Source organism: Mus musculus, chromosome 7 (genome assembly GCF_000001635.26).
Source record: "Mus musculus strain C57BL/6J chromosome 7, GRCm38.p6 C57BL/6J".
Classification (NCBI taxonomy): Eukaryota; Metazoa; Chordata; class Mammalia; order Rodentia; family Muridae; genus Mus; species Mus musculus.
Window position 1 is genome coordinate 107,743,259 of NC_000073.6, and position 19,448 is coordinate 107,762,706.

At 47.2% G+C, this 19,448-nt stretch overlaps 2 protein-coding genes across 24 annotated transcripts in view; one reads left to right on the forward strand and one right to left on the reverse strand.

The window, feature by feature from the left end:
* The window catches only part of Ppfibp2 (PTPRF interacting protein, binding protein 2 (liprin beta 2)), a 153,537-nt gene extending 148,212 nt beyond the window's left edge, over nucleotides 1-5,325 (forward strand). For 11 of the 17 annotated variants that reach the window (XM_006507443.3, XM_006507444.3, XM_006507453.1 and 8 more), the window contains one exon: nucleotides 919-1,631. In XM_006507443.3, coding sequence (XP_006507506.1) covers nucleotides 919-1,113 — 195 coding nt within the window. In that variant the 3' untranslated portion in view covers nucleotides 1,114-1,631. Of the gene's footprint in view, nucleotides 1-918; nucleotides 1,640-3,112; nucleotides 3,179-4,288 lie in introns of those variants that run through there. The other 6 variants (NM_008905.2, NM_001357436.1, NM_001357438.1 and 3 more) reach the window with 3 other exon arrangements.
* Nucleotides 5,188-14,944, reverse strand: Cyb5r2 (cytochrome b5 reductase 2). 7 transcript variants are annotated; one of them, XM_017322304.2, is made up of 10 exons: nucleotides 14,700-14,833; nucleotides 14,354-14,446; nucleotides 13,927-14,053; nucleotides 13,653-13,725; nucleotides 11,446-11,552; nucleotides 10,588-10,717; nucleotides 9,958-10,041; nucleotides 9,073-9,158; nucleotides 7,909-8,008; nucleotides 6,710-7,138 (listed from the first exon to the last, which is right to left on the reverse strand). In XM_017322304.2, the coding sequence occupies exons 3-10, from the start codon at nucleotides 14,002-14,004 to the stop codon at nucleotides 6,966-6,968; spliced, it is 831 nt and encodes a 276-aa protein (XP_017177793.1). In that variant the 5' UTR covers nucleotides 14,005-14,053; nucleotides 14,354-14,446; nucleotides 14,700-14,833; the 3' UTR covers nucleotides 6,710-6,965. The 7 variants fall into 7 exon arrangements, with proteins under 7 accessions (XP_017177792.1, NP_796190.1, NP_001192156.1 ...); XM_017322305.2 differs by lacking the exon at nucleotides 14,700-14,833 and adding an exon at nucleotides 14,551-14,677; XM_017322303.2 differs by lacking the exons at nucleotides 6,710-7,138; nucleotides 14,354-14,446 and adding an exon at nucleotides 5,188-5,497 and having other exon boundaries at nucleotides 14,700-14,944.
* Nucleotides 14,945-19,448: the final 4,504 nt, after the last annotated feature.

Here is a 19,448-nt window from a genome sequence, read left to right on the forward strand (position 1 = left end):
CCCTACTTGGCCTAAGCCCAGGAAAACAGCCCAGGTGTCTGTACACTGTAAACGTGTACAGGAAGTAGCTCTTCCTGGGAAGCTGTAGACTCTGGCTCTGCCAAGCAGATGGGATCTGGGTTCCTTCAGTCAGGCCCATCTGTGTGCCATAATGCCTCGGGGTCTTGGTCACAGCCATCTTACTAGCACTAAGAGTGCTCTCATAGCAACGGTTCCTGCTTGTGTTCTGTGATAGAGAACACAGGCAGGATAATCTGCACACAGCTGACCCTAGTGTCATCCAAGCGCCTCTCATTCTCTGGCCTCTCTGAATCCTACAAAGTCTAGCCCAAGCCACACCATCCTCAGGCTGAATCTATCCTCAGGCCACAGGTAGCCTCCAGGAGCTAAGCTGAACTCTCCCCAAGCAATCATTGGGTCCAGCTATACCCCCTGCTTGCATCCCCTTTCCTAAGGATGCAGGACAGGTTCTATGTCTTGGGGAGTCCAACAGAGCAGCATGAGTGAAGCTCAGGCAAAGAAGAAGGCCAGCCCAGGTCCTTCCAGGGTCTGGATATCCTTATGGCTCTGGGCACCCCTCACTCATGCATGTGCCAGCAGCTGTGGTGAGACAGGCCCCCTGTGCTTGACTTCAAGAGCAGACAGTAGCATTCCAGGGCACCCCTCAGTCTACCTTGGGAAATAGGAAGTTTCTTGGGGGTGGGGGGAGTGGGGCTGAGTTTTAGGCACAGCCTCAGAGGAACAGCTCTGTGTTCAAGGTTATTCATCTGCCGGCCTTGCTTCAGCATACAACTGGGAGTCCTGCTTCCCACACCACTTTGATTTCTTTCCTCCTGAGCTAGCTCCCAAGTACACTGTAAGTTGCATCTGCACCCTGACCCTGGACTCCTTCTCATCATCTTGCATTTGCTGTTTCAGCCTAGGAAACTTGGATTTTCACATTTTGGAAACATGAGAAAAAAGAAGTTTGATGAATCTACAGATTACATTTGCCCCATGGAGCCTGGAGATGCTGTCAGTGACAGCCACAGGGTCTACGGAGTCTACCGGGGCCTCAGTCCCCTTGACAACCATGAACTAGATGGTTTGGACCAGGTGGGACAGATAAGCTGATGACCCTGTTATCTGCCTTCTCTGTGCACGGAGAGCTCACAGTAACACTGTGTGTCACCACGTAACTGCACTTCACCCTCGTCCTTTTGCATGATCTACAGAAAACAATTGTGTCTTTGGGCTGGTCTCACTACACACTTTAAGGATGGTCAGAATATGCAGTTATACAGCCACAAAGGGGACAGACTTTGGGGAACTATAGCCAAATGTGGACTCTGGGAAAACACCTGCAGACATTAGTAGATGTTTAGTAATTCATAGTATCCATGTTTCAGCTTGAAACACATGAGCAGAGGGCAGGCCCTGGGTAATCGCAAAAGGTTCAGTTCTCAGACGCTGCCCCTATTCTTCAGTCGAGGGAAGAATTCAAGTGCCTTAGGTTTGTGAGCCACAAAGTCTTGGCTGAGATCAAAGTGCCAACAGCGGATGTTTGGACCATAGTGACAATGTAATTTGATTGTACCTTACTATAGAGTGGCCACTTGTTTCTGATAATAAAAACAATATTTATGTAGAAAGTGTGAAACATTTTTAATTTTGTTGGGGACTGGAGGGAGGGTGATATCCACTTGTCTGCTTAAGGGCCTGTAATTTAGGATTCAATCAAGGAGATGGAACATCTGTCAGAGGATGCCGGTGGCCCTATTGCCTTGGGCCTCATATCCCTCTGTGAAGCATAGAAGCAGCCAGGGTGTCACACACACCCTGGCTAGAGGTTACATCTGTCACACAGACCCTATTTAGTTTTCTATTTCAGCAGCATGAGCCTTAGAGTGAAGGGTGGGGTGATGAACAGGCAGCCTTTCTGGCAAGCTCTGCTTTTCACATCTTGCCCACTTCTGTTTCCTGGAAGAGTAGAAACAGAGCTGGTCTCTTGCTTTAGACACAGACTAGCTGGTAATGGTCTCACCAGATGGCCTGTGTCTGGCCAGACAATGACCAGGGAGAGATGTGTACTCTGCCAGTCCGAGCTTCTGCTCAGGAAATTCCAGCTTGGGACTGGCCAACATTTGACTCCTGGGTCCAGTGGGCTTCAATAACAGCAGTGCTTTATCCATCTGGTAGGGCGGGCAGGAGTGATGGCCCCATTATGACATTCTGATTTGACCTCAGATTTAGGTGATGTTTAGCATTTTGGTTCTTAATACATACAGAAGGCTCAGCCATGGTCTGTTACTTAAGACTGCTACCTCCTCTGAAGTCCAGCTAGTAAGAGAAGTGGGCACAAGCTTGCCAGGTTGGGCAACACTAGTGTTTAGTTCTGGTACCCAGTGGCTAACGCTATTGTAGAGTAGGTCAGGCTAGGTTTTGTGTCCTGTTAGCTATGTCCCAGTAAGGGGCCGCATGCACCTGTTTTCAGTCCTTGCATGGGCTTGTATTGCTGCTGAATCTGTGTGGCCTCACGAGACTCTCATTCCCTTAGTGGATCAGTTTTTTCTTCTGCAAGAGGTTGCCCTTGGTACCTCCATGTCTACAGCTTCCAGACAAGGAAGACGGTGTAGGCCAGCAGTACCCGAGGAGGGAGGGAGAAGGAAGGCAGAAGAAGGAGACTCCTGTGTCACGAAGAGACTGCAGCCTCCTGAAGATGCCCTCTTACACCACAGCAATGCTATCTGGGCTCCTGTGCCTGGAAATCACCCTCCTGTCCAGTAACCTGGAGGCTTTCATCTCTGTTGCTCTCTGTTTCTGGAAATAGATGGACCACTGGACACGTGCAAGAGACTGCTGGACAGGCTCTGTCTATGGCCTGCATCTCTACACTGAGTGCTAGTTGCTGAGTGTGGCTTTCGGCAGAGTGGGTGTGCATGCAGTGCAGGAACCGAAACTGCATGGGTCTCACCAGCTGACACTTCTCAGGGCCTAGAACACACCGTGTCCACCCTCCAGGGAAATATGGCCTGGAGGGGATGCACCTGGGCAGAGGGGGCTTTGCATGCCACTGTCTCTGTAAAGCATGGACTTCACCCGTGTGCTGACTAGGCTGCTGCCCGTTTTACAGATGGCACCTTCCGAAGGCACTGTGACACAGATAGGGCTCCTCTCCCAAGACATCCACCGCCTCACGGTAGGATTCCGACTCCCCTCCTGGTGGCATGGTTAGTAAGGCCCCGTGAGCTTGGTGTGGGGTGTTGTGGTGTTCATGGCCACAGGAGAGGAAATGATGCTGCTTGATAGTGGATCATAACCTGAGCCAGCCCTGAGGCACACTGCAGGGCATTGCAGGCTCACAGGCCTTCTGCAGAGTTGGCCTAAACATACTGGATGCTGGAGCCTTTCCCTGGTCTCAGCTGGTAATGATATGATGGTACCCAAGTAGTTCTGGGTCACCCATGCAGCCAGACCAAGCTCAGATTCACTTCTGACCAGTGAATCCTGTGCTGCCTTCTTGGCACAGAAGAACATGCATTCCTATGGCTCCTCTGATATCATAGATATACCCTGCAAGTTAGGGGAGCCTGCCATGCCCAAGAATACAAATCATGCTCTTTCCCTGGGGTGGCAGCTTGGTCCCAAGTGAAGACGTTTTGGGGAAGGTAGGAGTGACTCAGGTCCTTATTTGCCTTTTAGTAGCTCTAGGAGCTCAGGTGTGTTGTTGTCCCTCTGAGACTGGCGTTCGTTACTTTCAGATATCCAATACTATTTAGCCCTAATAAAGCAGGGCCAATGATAGCCCTCTTATAAATCACATGGGAAAACCAGCGGTAGCAAGAAATGGCTACCCACAGTTAGAAAACCGTCTAAAGGCAAAGTAGAAGAGTTCCTTATGTCAGTGCCACACAGACTTTGTCTTTTGGCTCACACAGGGAAATATCTCTGTACAATCTTGGCCCGTGATCTCTAACAAATGTTTGGTGGTCTTGAAATAGTAAGTCTACCTCTAAGGTGAAAGGCTTAGTTTTATGTGTACCTATGTATGGGTGGTGGTGGTAGGGACTGAACCTAAGAAACTGTGCAAGAAAGACAAGCACTTGTGTATACCAGGCTTTGACCTCAGCCCATTTTTATCTTAACATTACTGTCTGTCCAACACTTAGTGCACAGGCTCCTTGGGATACCATAGCTTTGTAGGTCAGTGATGCTGGATATGGGCCACTCCTGGGCTCTGTTTCTTGTGAAGATGCCGTAGCCTTGGCCTATGGATTGTTAAACTGCCCCTTTGGCTGTGTTCTTACAGACTCTACTGAGCCAGGACCAACTCCTGAATGACCCGCCTGGCTGTCCCTGATGCTGGTGACTACAGATGACATTCTTCATGGCTGAGAGCCTAGAGAGGCACACGTGGAGCCCCAATGTTCACCTCAATGGGGAGTTGGCACAGAGCCACCAAGAGATGGAGCTTATGGGCCTCTTTGGATGTAGGCGTTGACCGGAGCAAAAGCAGAGGGGTGGGACAGGTGTCCAGTCGTGTCCCCGCGTTTCCCTGTGTTGTCAGCGCTTGCTTTCCACTGCAACTTTTCTACCTTTTGTACTTTTATATGCCAACTGCAGCTGATCCTGCAGAGGTGAAGGTGAGGTGGTAAATGCAGAACAAAGACAATGAGCTGTTAGTTCATGAAAGCCTGTGATTGGAGGTGGGGAAAGGTTGTATAAGCTGTTCTGTGTGTCCTGCAGTGGCTGAGTGAAATGATTTGGGGGAGGGGTAGTGGACCCTCTGGGGCAGCTTCATAGAAGTATGCATGTCCACTTCCAGAAGCCTGGGCCTGTGAATCAGGACTCTCCTCTTGATCCCCCAACAGCTTTCATCTACCCTCATTCCAAGACACACATTTCCCCCTCACCTGCCTCAAGTACAGTGTCTGGTCAAACACCGCCCCCTAGTGGACTGTCTCTAAACTCAAACTTCATTGTTTTTTCCTGTTGTGTCTCATACAAGCCAGTTCCCTCCCAGGCCATGACTGTTCTAGTTCCAGCCTTGCTGTCTGATCGCTGCTCCTGGTTTTCTACTTGGTCCCTCACTTTCCTAGATGATCCCTGCCAACCATTCTCCACTTCTGTCACCTAGTCACATTTCTGCTTTGAATTCCTTTGAATGCCACCTTTCCACCATCATGCCAACCTTTGTGAGTCCACCGATTTGTGTTTGCTTCACTTCCTTTATTCTTTCTTTTGGTTCCAAATCCACTTTGCCCTTCAGCATTGTATGCCTCTGAGATGTTCACAGTTCACTTTAAGGTTATATGCACATGTGTACCCGATACACAAACCAGCTGAGCTGCTGTAGTCTGTGTGGCCTAAGTGAGTTCCAAGTGTACTGCTTTTAATCAAGTTGCCAGTCACCACTATCCTTGGTCTTCCGTGCAGATGTCATTGGCACCTCCTCTAGCTAGGAAAGCCAAAAGCATCTCCAGGCTTTGTCCAGTGACGAGTGAAATCACCAGAAGGTCTACGGAATGAAAGATCCAATGATGTGGAATGAGTCCAGTGGTGAAAGGCTTTGCAGCTGACCCTGGTGGCACATGCTTGTAATCCTAGTTATTATTAGTTGGAAAGCTGAGATAGAAGGGTTGTGGGGTTCACAGATGACTTGAGCTACAGAGTGAGTTCAAGGCTAAGCGGGGCAATGTAGCAGAGAGTGAGCCGTTGTGTCTTTCCCCGAGGAGGTCATTATGAAAGAATACACTGAGTACAATTGGGTGAATGAACGTGGGAGTGTCCCTCCCTGGCCTGTTTGAGACGGAGTTTGGTCCCCTGTGGGTGAGATTCAAGGATATAGCAGAGCTCCAGGGAACCCCATTCCTCTCTTTTTTTTTTTCTTGTACCCCCCACCCTCCCGTATGCACACACACACACACACACACGCACATTGAGTAGCAAATCCTGCAGCAAGTGCTAACACTGCAGCTACTTTGCCAGTTCTTCCGAAAGGACATAAAATTAAACAGATCCAGGTTTAAAGACAACTCTGCCACCCACTGTCTGAATGGCTGGGGAAATGCATGACTAACGCTGTCTGTTTCCTCCTGTGTGACTTAGAGAACAAAAGCTCCGCAGAACCTCTGGCCCATTAGGAAGATTATAAGGAATGGAGTTGGGGTGAGCTTTAACCCCTGCAGTAGCAGAGCACCAGTATGTTATTCTTACTTTGACCTGCAGGTGGCAATAGTGGTCCCTGTATCGTCTGGTTTGAATGATGGGATTTGAAGCACAGCTTCTGGGAAATGGGAAATGAAGAAACTTAACCATGCCAACTTTGACACAGTGCCAAGGTGGAGGATACTAAAATATAAATATCCCCAATGTTGCCATCTGCTGTACAAAATGCAGGGAGTCAGAAAGGGATTCCTGGAGCCCACCTACTGTGGATTTACTGCCCTGACATACAGCTTTTTAAAAAAAGTGTCTTACAAGGCAAGGAAGACCACACAAGGCCTTTGCCCTCTTGTGAGTTTGTCCTTCAAAGCAGAGAAATGTAAAGAAGGTTCATAGGTGGTTAGGTTGATAGAGACCTGTTCGGATCCTGCTGGAATGCTATCCGTAAACATTGCTATATTGCCGGTTCTGGTCACACCCCTACTCTTTTTTCACCCTCACCTCACATCAGCAAGTCCTGGACTGCCCAGTGTATTTTCTACATATCCACACATTGTGAGCTAAATGCAAAGCAGTCCAGTTTATTCCGCTAAGCCATGGAGAAAGTCATGGAGAAAGTGGCTTCCTTCCCAGCCTCCAAACCTGGAAGCTCAAAAATCACTTTTGTCTTCAGCCTGTGAAGACTTCTTAGGCCCACAACCAAAAGAACATCATGCCCAAGGGTGCGTGGAGAGACACCTTGCAAATACCTGACTTGAACAGGGTGAAGCCAAACTCACTCTAAAGCAGAGAGAGGGACCCGCTAAGTAGTGTGGGAGGTGTTAGTAGATAAAAATCATGTCCTTGGTATAGCTGAGCTGCTCCAGGCTGGGGTGAGCTGCCGCCTGGATCAGAGGTGGTGGGCCACACACCAGGATGAGCGTGTCCTCCCCAGGAGGAGGGAGGTGCTCCTTGATCATGTCAGCGCTAACAAAGCCTGAGCTGTACTTCCAGTCTGAAATGAAGCAGAAAGGGGAAGAAGCATGGTTCTGCATTTGCCCCTGATGCTGGAGACCAGGCTACCCTATAAACGCTTGGAAGTCTGCACTGCTGATTGTCATAGTTGACTCAAGAAGCAGACATGTGGCTTCCCTGCCGTCCATAGCATTTTTGCCAAATTCTAGGCTCTCGGAGACTCGGGATGCTGTCTCTCTGCTCTAAGCATTGAGTAGAAAGTGGGGCTGTTAGGGGGAGGTGAGGAGGTCACACTGGTGGACAGCTTATAGGTATAGGCAGTATAGATCAGGGAAGCAGGAGATGTGTAATGCATGATGCAAGGTGCACGGAAGTTCCTGGGATGCTAGGTGAGGCTGCAGGAGCTGACTGAAGCTCAGCATTTGAAGTCTGCTGTCCAGAAGAGGTTGGAGGTAAGAAGTAGCCATGAGCAGGTACACGAGGTTAAGGGGCCAGGGGTCATATTAGGTGCAATGTGCTGACTGCAGAGTACGTGCTCAATTAGCCTGGTGGCTCAGAGTCTATACTCAGTGCAGTGTGTGGCGTGTGGAAGAGGTATTTAACACCTGCCCTTGACTCCCATTAAAAACTGCTGCTCCCAATATCCTCCCACTCAGATTCTTGTACGCCCTATATAGACCAAGAGCCCCCAGGCATAATCTCCTATGGAGTAAACCTTAAAGACAAAACAGACAAAAGCTAGAGACTAGTCTATAGGTGTGTCCAAGGGTGGAGCTGGCCCAGAATAAAGGAGAGTAACATGGGTCATACCACTGGGAGGCCTGTCCAGGGTATACCACAGGTTGAACTGTTTGTGATGAGTCGTGGCGACTTCTTCTAGCTCCTTTCTCAGCAAGATATCCTCTTCTGTCTAGAAAAGAAGGAACATTATAAAGGGCCCTCTAGAAACAGCCAATATGCCTCCCTAGATTGAACCCATGGGTCTGCACATTCATAACTGAACTGCCGTTGTCCAAGATCAAGACCTTGCCAGACTCCAGGGGCAGACAAGCTCCTGCTACTCCCTGTCTGAGTGACTAAAGAGCTGGAGGGGCTGAGGGGTGGGGTGGGGGTACCAACAGCAAGGCTGCCCTCTGGCTGAAGGACTGGCTGCGCAGACCACCGACTGCATGCAAAAGTCCCCACTCAATTCCCTGCATCTAGGGTCAGGCCTAGCAGGCCAAAGGACACAAGCTTAGTGCAGGTTGGCCTTCTCTTGAGGAGCCAGGGGAAGGTGGTCTACATTTGCTTCTGGGAAAAGTGGACCAAGGCTCCAAGAGAGTGCCCAGGCTTGGGTCATCAAACCCTCCATGGCTCTTGTCCAGTAATTCTACTTCTGGCTTTGTTTCAGAAAATAAAAGTTAACAATTACTCATAATTACTTGTTGTTTATGACCAAAATCTGGAGAGAACCTGAATGAATATTTAGTAAAACATTACTTTGGTGTGAATATTTAAACTTAGCAAGAGGAAAATGCCTGTGTTGATACTACTAAGTGAAAAAAAACTGTGCGTGTATGAGGATGTATCATGTATAGATACATAGTACATATAGGGAAAAAGACAAATGAAAGCATGTATATTCTTCTGAACTTAGAATGTCCAGCAGGAACACCCATTATTTAATACTTATTTATATTAAGTAATACATATACATACATATTTAACACAGACTGGGAATTGAGGAGAAAGTTCAGTGTATGGAGTAGGACTGTAGGGAAGAAAGGAGTTAAGCAGAAACAAACAGGTTAGGCCTGGCCTTAGCGTCTTCAGCTGCCAGCAGCAGGCTTGCTGAGCCCACTAAGCCTCCCACAGCCGCAGGCAGCCAAGCAGCATGCCCTCAGGCAATGGGGGAGGAATGAATTCATACAGAGGCCGGACTCGGAACATTCCATGCTACTGCAGCAAACTCTGCGCTGACTCTGCAGAACTGACCTGGTTAGCAAAGAGGAGGGACATCCTGGTCTCATCGCTGGTGTCCTTGGTGATGTGGCGAATCAGCTGTAGCATGGGCGTAATGCCTGCAAAACAGCGGGCAGGCCAGTTTGCTCCCATTTCCAGTGCCCCAGTTTCTGGCCTTTAGTGGATTAACATGTTCACCGGTTCTCTTTCTACCATTTCCCCTTCTGTCCCCCAAACCCAAAGTGGGGAAGAATACCCTAGATTTTGGTGTTCCTTTCTAACGCAACAGAAGGTCAAAGGCCCCTTTTCCTTCTTGAGACAGGGTTTCAAGTATCCCAGGGTGGCCTTGACTCATTATGTAGCCAAGGAATGCCCTTTAACTTTTGATCATGTCAAGTACTGGAGTTACAATGTGTCACCATGCCTGGTTTTATATGATACTGTGGATTGAACCCAGGGCCTCCTGTGCTAGGCAAACACTCTACCAACTGAGCCACATGCTCAGCCCTCCTTTTAAATGTTCCTGTGACCAGAGGAAAAGAACATTCTGTGAGCTAGTTTTTTAAAAAAAGCATGATTCTGAGCCTGGGTGTTCAGGTAGCACACACACACACACACACACCAGAGCCAGTGAACATTAAAACTGTCTGTGATGGTTCCTAATCCTGTATGTCTCCTAAGACTTCATTCTCGAAGGATTTGGAAAGTCGAGCTGGAACCGGATCTTCCACTATTTTGGAACCAGTGAGCAAAGCCTGCCTGGCCTGGCCACACAGCCCTGACTTGAGAGGGAGCAGAGGAACGGGGTCAGATTCAGTATCTGACTCCACGTTCCCACTACCACAGCTGGGGAGGAATCTCATAGGGTCAAAGAACTCCCAAGTTAGAAAGGTCTTCGAGAAACCCTGAAAATCTTACCTGTGCCTCCAGCAATCATCCCCAGGTGGTGAACCAGCTTTTTTTCAGGCTCACTTGTTTTGTTTGCTTTGATTAAAAGGGTTCCTAGAAATATAAAGATGTTTTTGACTTCTGCAGCCCTTGTCTGGCAGCCTACAAGAGATGTCTGAGTCTTAGGAGGCAGGTCCAGCTAAGGGAGAGGTTGTAGCGTCCCAAGCCTTCTGACACAGTAGCTTCATAGGCCACCTCTGGTATGCCAGTGTACAGAGTGGAAATCAAGGCTGGGCATCCCAGGGACTAGCTGGGCCTCTTCTTAGGCAAGCTGAAATGACCTGGGAGCCTCTTAGAGCCCCTCCATTGCAATGGTGGATGAGTGAGTAAATGGAGAAACTGGGTGAATGATTAGTGTGGATTCCTCCCATTGTACTCATCAGCAGACACCTTCCATATATCTGTGCAGAGACAGTGATGAGCGTATGCATGTGTGAAATAAGTTTGAGCAGTGACAGAAGTCACTATAAGTGCATTTGTATGAATGAAAGTCTGAAGACTGGAAGTACAAGCCCGTGTGCCCTAGGGCCGAGGAAGACCACAGAATGACCACAGGAGGAATCTCCAAGCTGTGAGACCCCACTGAGCAGCACCTGGTACCTGGCTCATTGTAGAACAGGCGCCCTGTTGGCCCCCGAAAAAGGATGGTATCCCCAATTTTCATGTTCTCCAAGTACTGAGTCATCTTTCCTCCTTCAGGATACTTGGGGTGCACATTTTTGAAGTAGATCTGAAAAGCAGTTATGGGTCCTTTACACTTCTGTGTCTTTGGCTATAGTTACACACAAGTGGTAAGCGCACTTGGAATTGGACATCATGCAAGTAAATACTTCCACACTCACTGTGAACAATTTAACAATTTATTTCTGTTTCCACAATAAAATATCCCGTAAAAAACAGTTTAAGGGAGAAAGGGTTTATTTTAGCTTATAATTCCAGGTTAAAGTCTATCTTTGCAGGAAAGTCTAGGCAGGAACTTGAAGCAGCTTACCACATCACATCCAACAGAGAGAAATGAATGCATGCATGCCTGGCAGCGCACAGCTCATTCTCTGTACTTTAACAGTCCAGTGTCCTCTGCCTAGGGGGTGGTGCTACCCACAGTGGGCTGGATCTTTCTCCATCAATTAATACAATCAAGACAATCCACCACACACATTTCCTCAAACCAACCTAGTATATATATATATATATATATATACATATACACAGTCCCTCGTTGAGACTCTTCTCAGGTGATTTCTAGATAGTGTAAAGTTGACAGACTAACCACAGCAATCCTTTGAGACACTACAGGATAAAGTGTAGCATAGCTGATAAATGAGATTATTGAAAAGCACTGTACAGGCCATAAGTCCCCCCCACCCCCAGAGGGGGAAAAAAAACACTGCTCTCCACTCTACTACACTTAGAATACCTGGGGGTTCTAGACAGCTGGGTAAGATGGGCATTATTTACCTTTATAATTAAGTCCACAAAGCCTTGATCATCGTCACTGGAGACAGGTGTGTAAGCCCTGATCACCAATTCATTGTTAATTTGTGCCAAGAGATGGACATAGTTACCTACAAAAATGTATCAAATGTTAAACCCGAGGATCATAAGTAGAACCCAGGAATCCTCCAAAGATTCCCTTTGATAACACTTGCCCAGCCAAGATCACACTATAATTTTAGAGTAAGACTGAATTAAAGGTGGGGTTGGACACTAAAAATATCAGAAAGGAGCCGGGTGTGGTGGTGCATACCTGTAATCCTAGCACTTGGACCTTAGAGACTGACTTGAGTTCAAAGCTAATCTGAGGTATAAATTGCAGTTCTGCCTGGTCTAAGAGTGGGATCTGGTCTCAAAAAATCAGAATTTTTTTTTTCTGTTTAAAGAAAACTATTGTCTTCATGAAGGTTTTTCTTCCTGATCTGGAGTCTGGGAGGGAGTCACCAGTACCCCATCTGTGTTCCAGGATAGAACAGGGCTTAGCCTCATGAATGCTGCAGGGTCCCAGGACCTGGATAGTCCTATTTCAAATAAAGTAGCAATGTGTGCAATCTGGCCATTGGCTCTACTGAGAGGCAGCAGGGACATTTATGCTATGTCTTTGCCTGTCCAGAGTAGAATTCTATAGACTTGGTGGGGAGGGCAAAGACATATGAGTTTAGACTATAGCCTGATGGCAGATAATGGGTCAGATTGAAGGACAGACTTCAGGGACCAAGGCAATTAGTATTGAGGGGAGGAACTGCATCAAGGAATGCTAAAAGCTAGAAGCAAAAGAAGGTTCCAGGACAGGTTCAGATGAAGTAGAAATTAAGTGTGCTTGAGAAATTAGAACTACAGGTAGAAATAGAAACACACACAGAGAGACAGAGATGAAGAGGGGGCAAAAAGGAAGAAGGGGAGTTGGGATGCTTGAGGGCATAGGGGCTAGTTCATAATGTTAAGCAGTGTAAATCTGGGTCTTGGTGGAGTCCCTTGGGGCTAAGGGGCAAACTTATAGACATAGCCTGATTGGACACCAGGGTCACTTGAGAACACAGGCTTGAAGCCGCAGCTTCCTTCTGAGAGCTCACCTGAAACTGGGGACCTAGAAAGTCTGTCACTGCAGCCCCATACAGAATGAAACTATGTCCCGGGTCCCAGGGTCCCACCTCCTCCCATCTTTGTGTTAGTGGAGCTGTGAGGCATCCAGTTTTCCTATCAAGACTCTTAGAGGGCACTACATTGCCTTGTCCCTCTGACCACACAGCTTCCACTGTGGCTGAAGAGAAAGCAGGTCAGAGAAGTTTCTACAAATTCTATTTCTCAAGTGGCTTGTGCTTTCATGCTGCCTCCCAACAGGGTGATGACAGAGGCTAAGCAGAGGAATGGAACGCCCAGTGACAGGAGTGAGGGACAGCAAGCAGGCTCGGGAGCCCGGCAGGACTCCTCAGACTATAATCTCATCACTTGGCAGAGTTGAAGTCAGAGCTTTCTTTAAAAGTAGGTCATTAGTAAGGCTGTCCTCTAGGAGACAAGGGGAAGGGCTTCTCAGTCCCACCTTTGTTCCTTAGGTTTTTCATCTTATGAGCTGTCTAGAGATGTTACTGATGAAACTAGAAGCGGGACAATTCAAGAGGTCAGCTGGGATTGGTTTCCACAGTGAGTCCCTCCTCAAGTGGGTCTCAGGACCCCTCAGATAATCCATCCAGTTAGGGCATTTGCACTGCTAGTGATTCCCATGTATATTGGGCCTTGACTGCAAGGGAACATCTGTTCTTGTCATCCCTGAACAACACAATGAAGTTTCTGAATTTTCATATCCATCATTCATTTTACCCTCACTATACCTGAAGTAGGCAGAAAAGCCTGGGAAATACTATAGATGGAAGAAGGTCAGAGATGGTGAGGGACTGGCCTTAAATTGCATGGACAGGAGCCATTAAGGAGATCTTAAACTTCCTGACTCTAAGCTTACGTCTTATCAGTGCTCCTCAAGCTATTACTATTGTGACAGTCCAAGTGGGACAATGGGGACACTGTCCTCAAGTCCAGCTGCCTATTCCCTCCATTCATGTGGTCCAGGGTTATATCAGTGTACCCTCCATATCCCACAAGAATGGGAATCCATTGCTAATAGGAGCCAAGTACTCAAACACTCAGACTTGGACATGTCACCAAGCACTGCTCACCGACAGGAAGCCCCAGGACATGGTCTGGTGAGGGCAGCCCAAAGCGGAACCTTCTGGTGTTGTGACTGATTTGCTGGTTAGAAAAAGAAGAAGAAGAAAGAGGTAGGCAGGTTCTGTTGACTCTCTAGGAGTTTTGCTTTGTGGTCCAGATCTTTAGAAAGGTGCTCCATTTGGTCCTGAGGTGACTGATCACCTCATATCCCCAGCTAGCATTCTCCCCCACCCCCACCCTCCCCTTTCACCTAACCAGAGGGAGGTTTAGGTGACCCACTACCTCCTTCTCAATCAAGGGCAGCGGGTACTTGGCTTCAGGGTCCTGTAAGGTGATAAGATCTTTCTTCTTGACACTCATTTTCTTCAGGGCTATGAGAATCGCAGTGGCCCCGGTGACAGGTTTGGTCCTGGCAGATACAGTGTGAAGACAGACCTCAGATTTCACCCATGCTGGGCTAGGCAGCTCTAAGCCTGGCTGATCTTATGTCTTACAGGACTAGCAGAGAGAAAGGTATTAATACAGAAGGCTCTCTCTGGGACCAGCGTGCAGAGGTTAGCTGCAGGTCCAAGAAGACCCCTGGACCAGGCTTGACACCTATCCCAGAGTGCTAGTGTCTCCAGGCCCTCATTGGTCATCTGCCTCCATCCTGGGGGGAATGACTGTGGGATCCTTACCAGCTAACAGCAAGGCTGGGGACAGAGCTCACCTCTCTAGAGACTTGCCACACTCACTTCGGATTCCGCTGGAGCAGTGGAGCAGTGAGTGGCTTGGGGACTCACTAGCACCTTCCTATGAGTAACTGAGGCAAACATATACCTGTAAGAGGCGTGGCCAACCTCCCTATAATAGCCCTCAACTCCACCCAGCTCCTCCCTCACTAGGCCAGTTTGTTCTCATCCCAACCTGTTGCAGAAAAGTCTGCAGCTTAGCCCTGAGGCCCACTGTCCCAACCAGCTGGGAAACCGCCCGTGAATCCTGCCTCGGCCACCGCCTGCGGCTGTTCGCCTAGCCCCGGGTTCCTTCCTGCCCCGCGCTTTCCCGGCAGAACTCACCTGGAGCGAGATGCCTGACTTATCCTCGAGATGAACAGTGCCTTTGATGGTGGGGATGATGAAACATCCGGCAGTGGCCGCTGAGGAGCTGACTCCTGCCCCATAGCGACGGATTCGAGCTTCTGTGTCACATGACTCTGGCACAGGACTAGCCTGGCGCTTCTGCAGCTGGCCGGGTGGGAATGGGGCTTATCTCCAAGATCCCTATGCAGGGATCCCTCTGCTTCTTGACTTTCCTGCGCATGTCAGCAGCCTTGAGGAAAATTCAGCCTCCCCAGCTTGTTAAGAGCCTGGCAAGATGAAGGAAGGGGTTGCTGTAAACTTGTTTACAATGCAAACTGAAGAAGAGTTGCAGCCTAGAGGAAGACTGCATATCTTATTTAACATGCTTCCTGAGCTGCTACCCTAGCCTCCCAGGACCAAGTGTTTGCAGGATTGGGGTGACTGCAGCCAGTCTTTAGTGGGAGACCGGACCGGACTCTCAGAGGCAGGATGAGAAGTTCAGATTATGAAGATTCTTCACAATGCATTTCAGAACCTTGGTTTCCTCTTCCACGCTTGCAAGTGGCAAAAGGAAAACTCATTTCATAGTGAGTTAAAGGTCAACTTTGGCAACTTAGTAAGACTAGCTTAAAGTTGAAAAGCAAACACACAAGCCGGGCGTGGTGGCGCACGCCTTTAATCCCAGCACTTGGGAGGCAGGGGCAGGCGAATTTCTGAGTTCAAGGCCAGCCTGGTCTACAAAGTGAGTTCCAGGACAGCCAGGGCTACACAGAGAAACCCTGTCTCGAAAAACCAAAAAAAACACAAACACCAGCCCAACAACAACAACAGCAGCAAAGGACTGAGATACAGGACATGGTTACCTTAGCTTGTGCGAGTCCCTGAGTTTTTAGTCTCTGGTATAGAGAGGGGGAAAGCCCAGATTGTAAAATGGTATTTCATGAAGGTATTTGCATCAAATCATTAGCTCCAACGAGAGACATGTACCCCCAACAGCAGGACTAGGAAGCCTCAGGTCCCCAGAACTGAAGTTAGAGGCAGTTGTCAGCTACCCAGTCTGGATGCTGGAAGCCAAATTCTACTTCTCTATAAGAGTGAGTTCTCTTAACTGCTGAGTCATTTTTCCAAGTCTTAAAATAATCTTTGCTATATAAATAGTTTCCCATTATTATAGATGAAATCAATTCACACAGTAATGAGATGAATATACTCCTTACTTTTACAAGAAGAACTAAATCTTGGCTGAATATTTGATTCCACACAAGGTAGTTGAGGAATCTTCAATGTTTTTCAGAGTTCATAGATTTTTTTAAATATATATATAATTGTTGATGCTGAAACTCAACATTTTGTACATACATAGGAAAAAAGACAGAAGTATGTTTAGGGCTTGTCAGAAGTTGCTTGAAATTCTGCCCCAATCTCAAGCAAAATTTCATATATATTATGAAATTCAAGTTGGTAGCTCAAACAGCAATTTTAAAAAACAAACCCTGTGACACAATCCAGCCCAGAAGAGATACCAGTGTGATATTTATGTGCTAAAGAATGATGGCAAAGAAATAATGTCTTTGTTTTTATCATTAAATAGTATATTTCTTTTTTCATCAATTTATTTATTCATTTTACATCCTGATATCAGCCTCCTCCCCCAACCCTCCTCTCACAGCTCCTTGCAGCATTTTCCCCCTCCTCTTCTTTTCTGAGGAGGTAGAGGATCCCCCTACCCCCAGAATCACCCCACCATGGCACACCTACAGGACTAGGCACATCCTCTCCCACTAAGACCAGACAAAGCAACCCAGTTAGGGGAATAGGATTCACAGGCTGGCTACAGGTTTAGTGGTGTGCCTGCTCCAGTTGCTGGGGGACCTGCATGAAGACCTGAAGACTAAGTTATACGTCTACTACATATGTGTTGGGGGCCTAGGTCCAGTCCATGCTCACTCTTTGGTTGGTGGTTTAGTGTCTGGTAGCCTCCAAGAGTACAGGTTAATTGACCCCTTTGGTCTTCCTGTGGAGTTCCTGTCCTCTTTGGATCCCTCAATTTTCTCCCCAACTCTTCCATAAGTCTGCCTGAAGTTTGGCTGTAGGGTTCTGCATCTGTTTCTACTGGCTGCTGGGTTGAGTCTTTCAGAGGACAGTTATGTTAGACTCCTGTTTGTAAGTTAACAGACTATCATTAATAGTGTCAGGGATTGGTTGTTGCCTATGGGATGGGTCTCAATTTGGGCCAGTCTTTGGTTGGTGATTCCCTTTGTCTCTGCTCCATCTTTGTCCCTGCACATCTTGTAGACACAGCACAATTTATGCCAAAGATTTTGTGGATGGGTTGCTGTCCTTATCTCTCCACTGGAGTCCTGCCTGGCTATAGAAGGCTCCATGTCCAACACTGCTAGAGGTCTCAGCTATAGATTCCCTGGGGCTTTCCCCATCCCAGGTCTTTGACATGTCCTAGAGATGCCCCCCTTCCTGCTGATTTCAGTTTTCTCTGCCTTGATCTCCCTACATCTGATCCTCCTGACTCCATTCCCTTCCTCTTCCCCTCTCCTACCCATTTCCTTCCCTCCATCTACTTCCTATAACTTCTATTTTCCCTTCTGAGAAAGTTTCAAGCATCCTATCTTGGGTCATCCTTGTTATTTGGTTTCTTTGGATTTGGGGATTGTAGTGTGGTTATCCTGTAGTTTGTGGCTCATTTCCTCTTATAAATGAGTACATAATAGACATGTCCTTTGGGGTCTGTGTTACCTCACTCAGGATGATATTTTCTAGTTACATCCATTTGCATAAGAAGTTCGACACCAACAACCCAATAACCCAATTAAAAATGGGGTACAGAGCTAAACAGAGAATTCTCAACAGAGGAATTTCTAATGACTAAGAAACACTTAAAGGAATGTTCAGTGTCCTTAGTCAACAGGGAAATGCAAATCAAAATGACTCTGAGATTCCACCTTATACCCATAAGAAAGGCTAAGATTAAAAAAAAAAAAAGCAAAACTTAAGGGACAACACATGCTGACAAGGATTTGAAACAAAGGGAACACTCCTCCATTGCTGGTGGGAGTGCAAACTTATACAACTACTTTGGAAATCAATTTGGCAGTTTCTCAAAAAACTGGGAATAGTTCTACCTCAAGATCCAGCTATACCACTCATGGGCATATACCCAAAGATGCTCCACCATATCACAAGGACACTTGCTCAACTATGTTCATAGAAGTTTTATTGGTAATAGTCAGAAACTGGAAATAACCCAGATGTTTTCCAACTATTGGATAAAGAAAGTGTGGCTCATCTACACAATGGAATACTACTCAGCTATTAAAAACAAGAGCATCATGAATTTTGCCAACAAACATATTCCTATATTGGCATGAAATGTTGTTGTGTGGGGAATAGTAAAATTAATTTTTCTCCCCCCTGCCCCACGTCTCAGACTGCAGTTAAGAATTTTAGGACACTTACAGAGACTGAACCACCAACCAAAAAATATCCATGGGCTGGACCTAGGCCCCCTACATATTTGTAGCAGGTGTGCAGCTTGGTTTTCTTCTGAGTCTCTTAGCAATTGGAGTGGGGGCCGTCTCTGACTCTGTTGCCTGCCATTGAGTCCTTTCCCTTAACTGGACTGCTTGGTTGGCTTCAGTGGGAGAGGATGTATTTAATCCTACTGTGACCAGATATCCCAGGCTGGGGTGGTATCCAAGGGGAGTTTCTCCTTCTCTGAGTAGAAGGGAAATGTGTAGTGGAAAGTTTTTGCTACACAGCTTTGTGTTCCTAGTGAATTGCACGCTTGCACCTTCCCAGGGGCTATTTTTGGATCCTCAAATGAAATCCACATACACACACACACACACACACACACACACACACACACACACACACACACTGGCTTATTTTTAAAATGCCTTGGTTGGTTCAAAGGCTGGGCACTCCTAAACCTTCCTCTCTTGCCCCAGGCCCAACCGAAGAAGTGGCCAGTGGTTTTATCTCATGGCTGGTTGGTTTTTTCTCCTGCTGCTATGGCATCATGTTCTTCTTCCTTGAGTCACTGAGTCATGGCCATATTGCCTTATTCCTCTCTGCATCCTACCCTTACAACTCTAAGTGTCCCTCCACATGCCCAACCATTAGCCATTGGCATCTTTACTGATCAATCAAAAACCAACTGGGGACAAGGACCTTCAGCATTTGGACATGCAGATTTTTGATTGAATCAAAGCATTAGAACAAATCCCCAACGGGAGTGGGTAATGGGGAGAGGGATTTATAAGGGTAGGACTAGAGAAGAGGGTAGGGCAGGAAGCAATGTAGATATAATGTGAATAAAAACAAACAAACAAACAAACAAAGGAATCCTGGGACAAGGAGACTCACCTAGGCTGTCTGGGAACCTGAGATGATGGGTCCATATATGAAGCTCAGAGAAGATACTGAAAGTCATGGCAGTAAGAAGACAGCAGAAGTGTGGAGTGATGAGCCTTGAAGATGGAAGAAGGGGCCATACGCCAAGATGGCCAGGTTGCCACTAGAAACTGAAATCCAAGGAAATGATATTTTCCCCCAGAATTTTTGGTAAAAGGTTGAGCCCTGCTGTCACTTTGACTTGTAGCTTGAGTAACTGTTACGCTTCTAGCTTCCAGAATTATCAGAGAATAAATTCCAGAATTATCAGAGAATAAATTCCAGAATTATCAGAGAATAAATGCATTTTGAACGATTGAGTTTATAATAATTTGT

What these genes read in the sequence shown, in the direction of transcription:
- Cyb5r2 (XM_017322303.2), bottom strand. Translation starts at nt 14,803, where the DNA reads ATGGGGCAGGAGTCAGCTCCTCAGCGGCCACTGCCGGATGTTTCATCA. An exon ending in GATGATTGCTGGAGGCACAG is followed by an intron (nt 9,159 to 9,957) that starts GTAAGATTTTCA and finishes GCTGTTTTGCAG; the next exon opens with GCATTACGCCCATGCTACAG. An exon ending in CCTGGACAGGCCTCCCAGTG is followed by an intron (nt 5,498 to 7,908) that starts GTATGACCCATG and finishes TTCATTCCGTAG; the next exon opens with ACCTTCTGGTGATTTCACTC.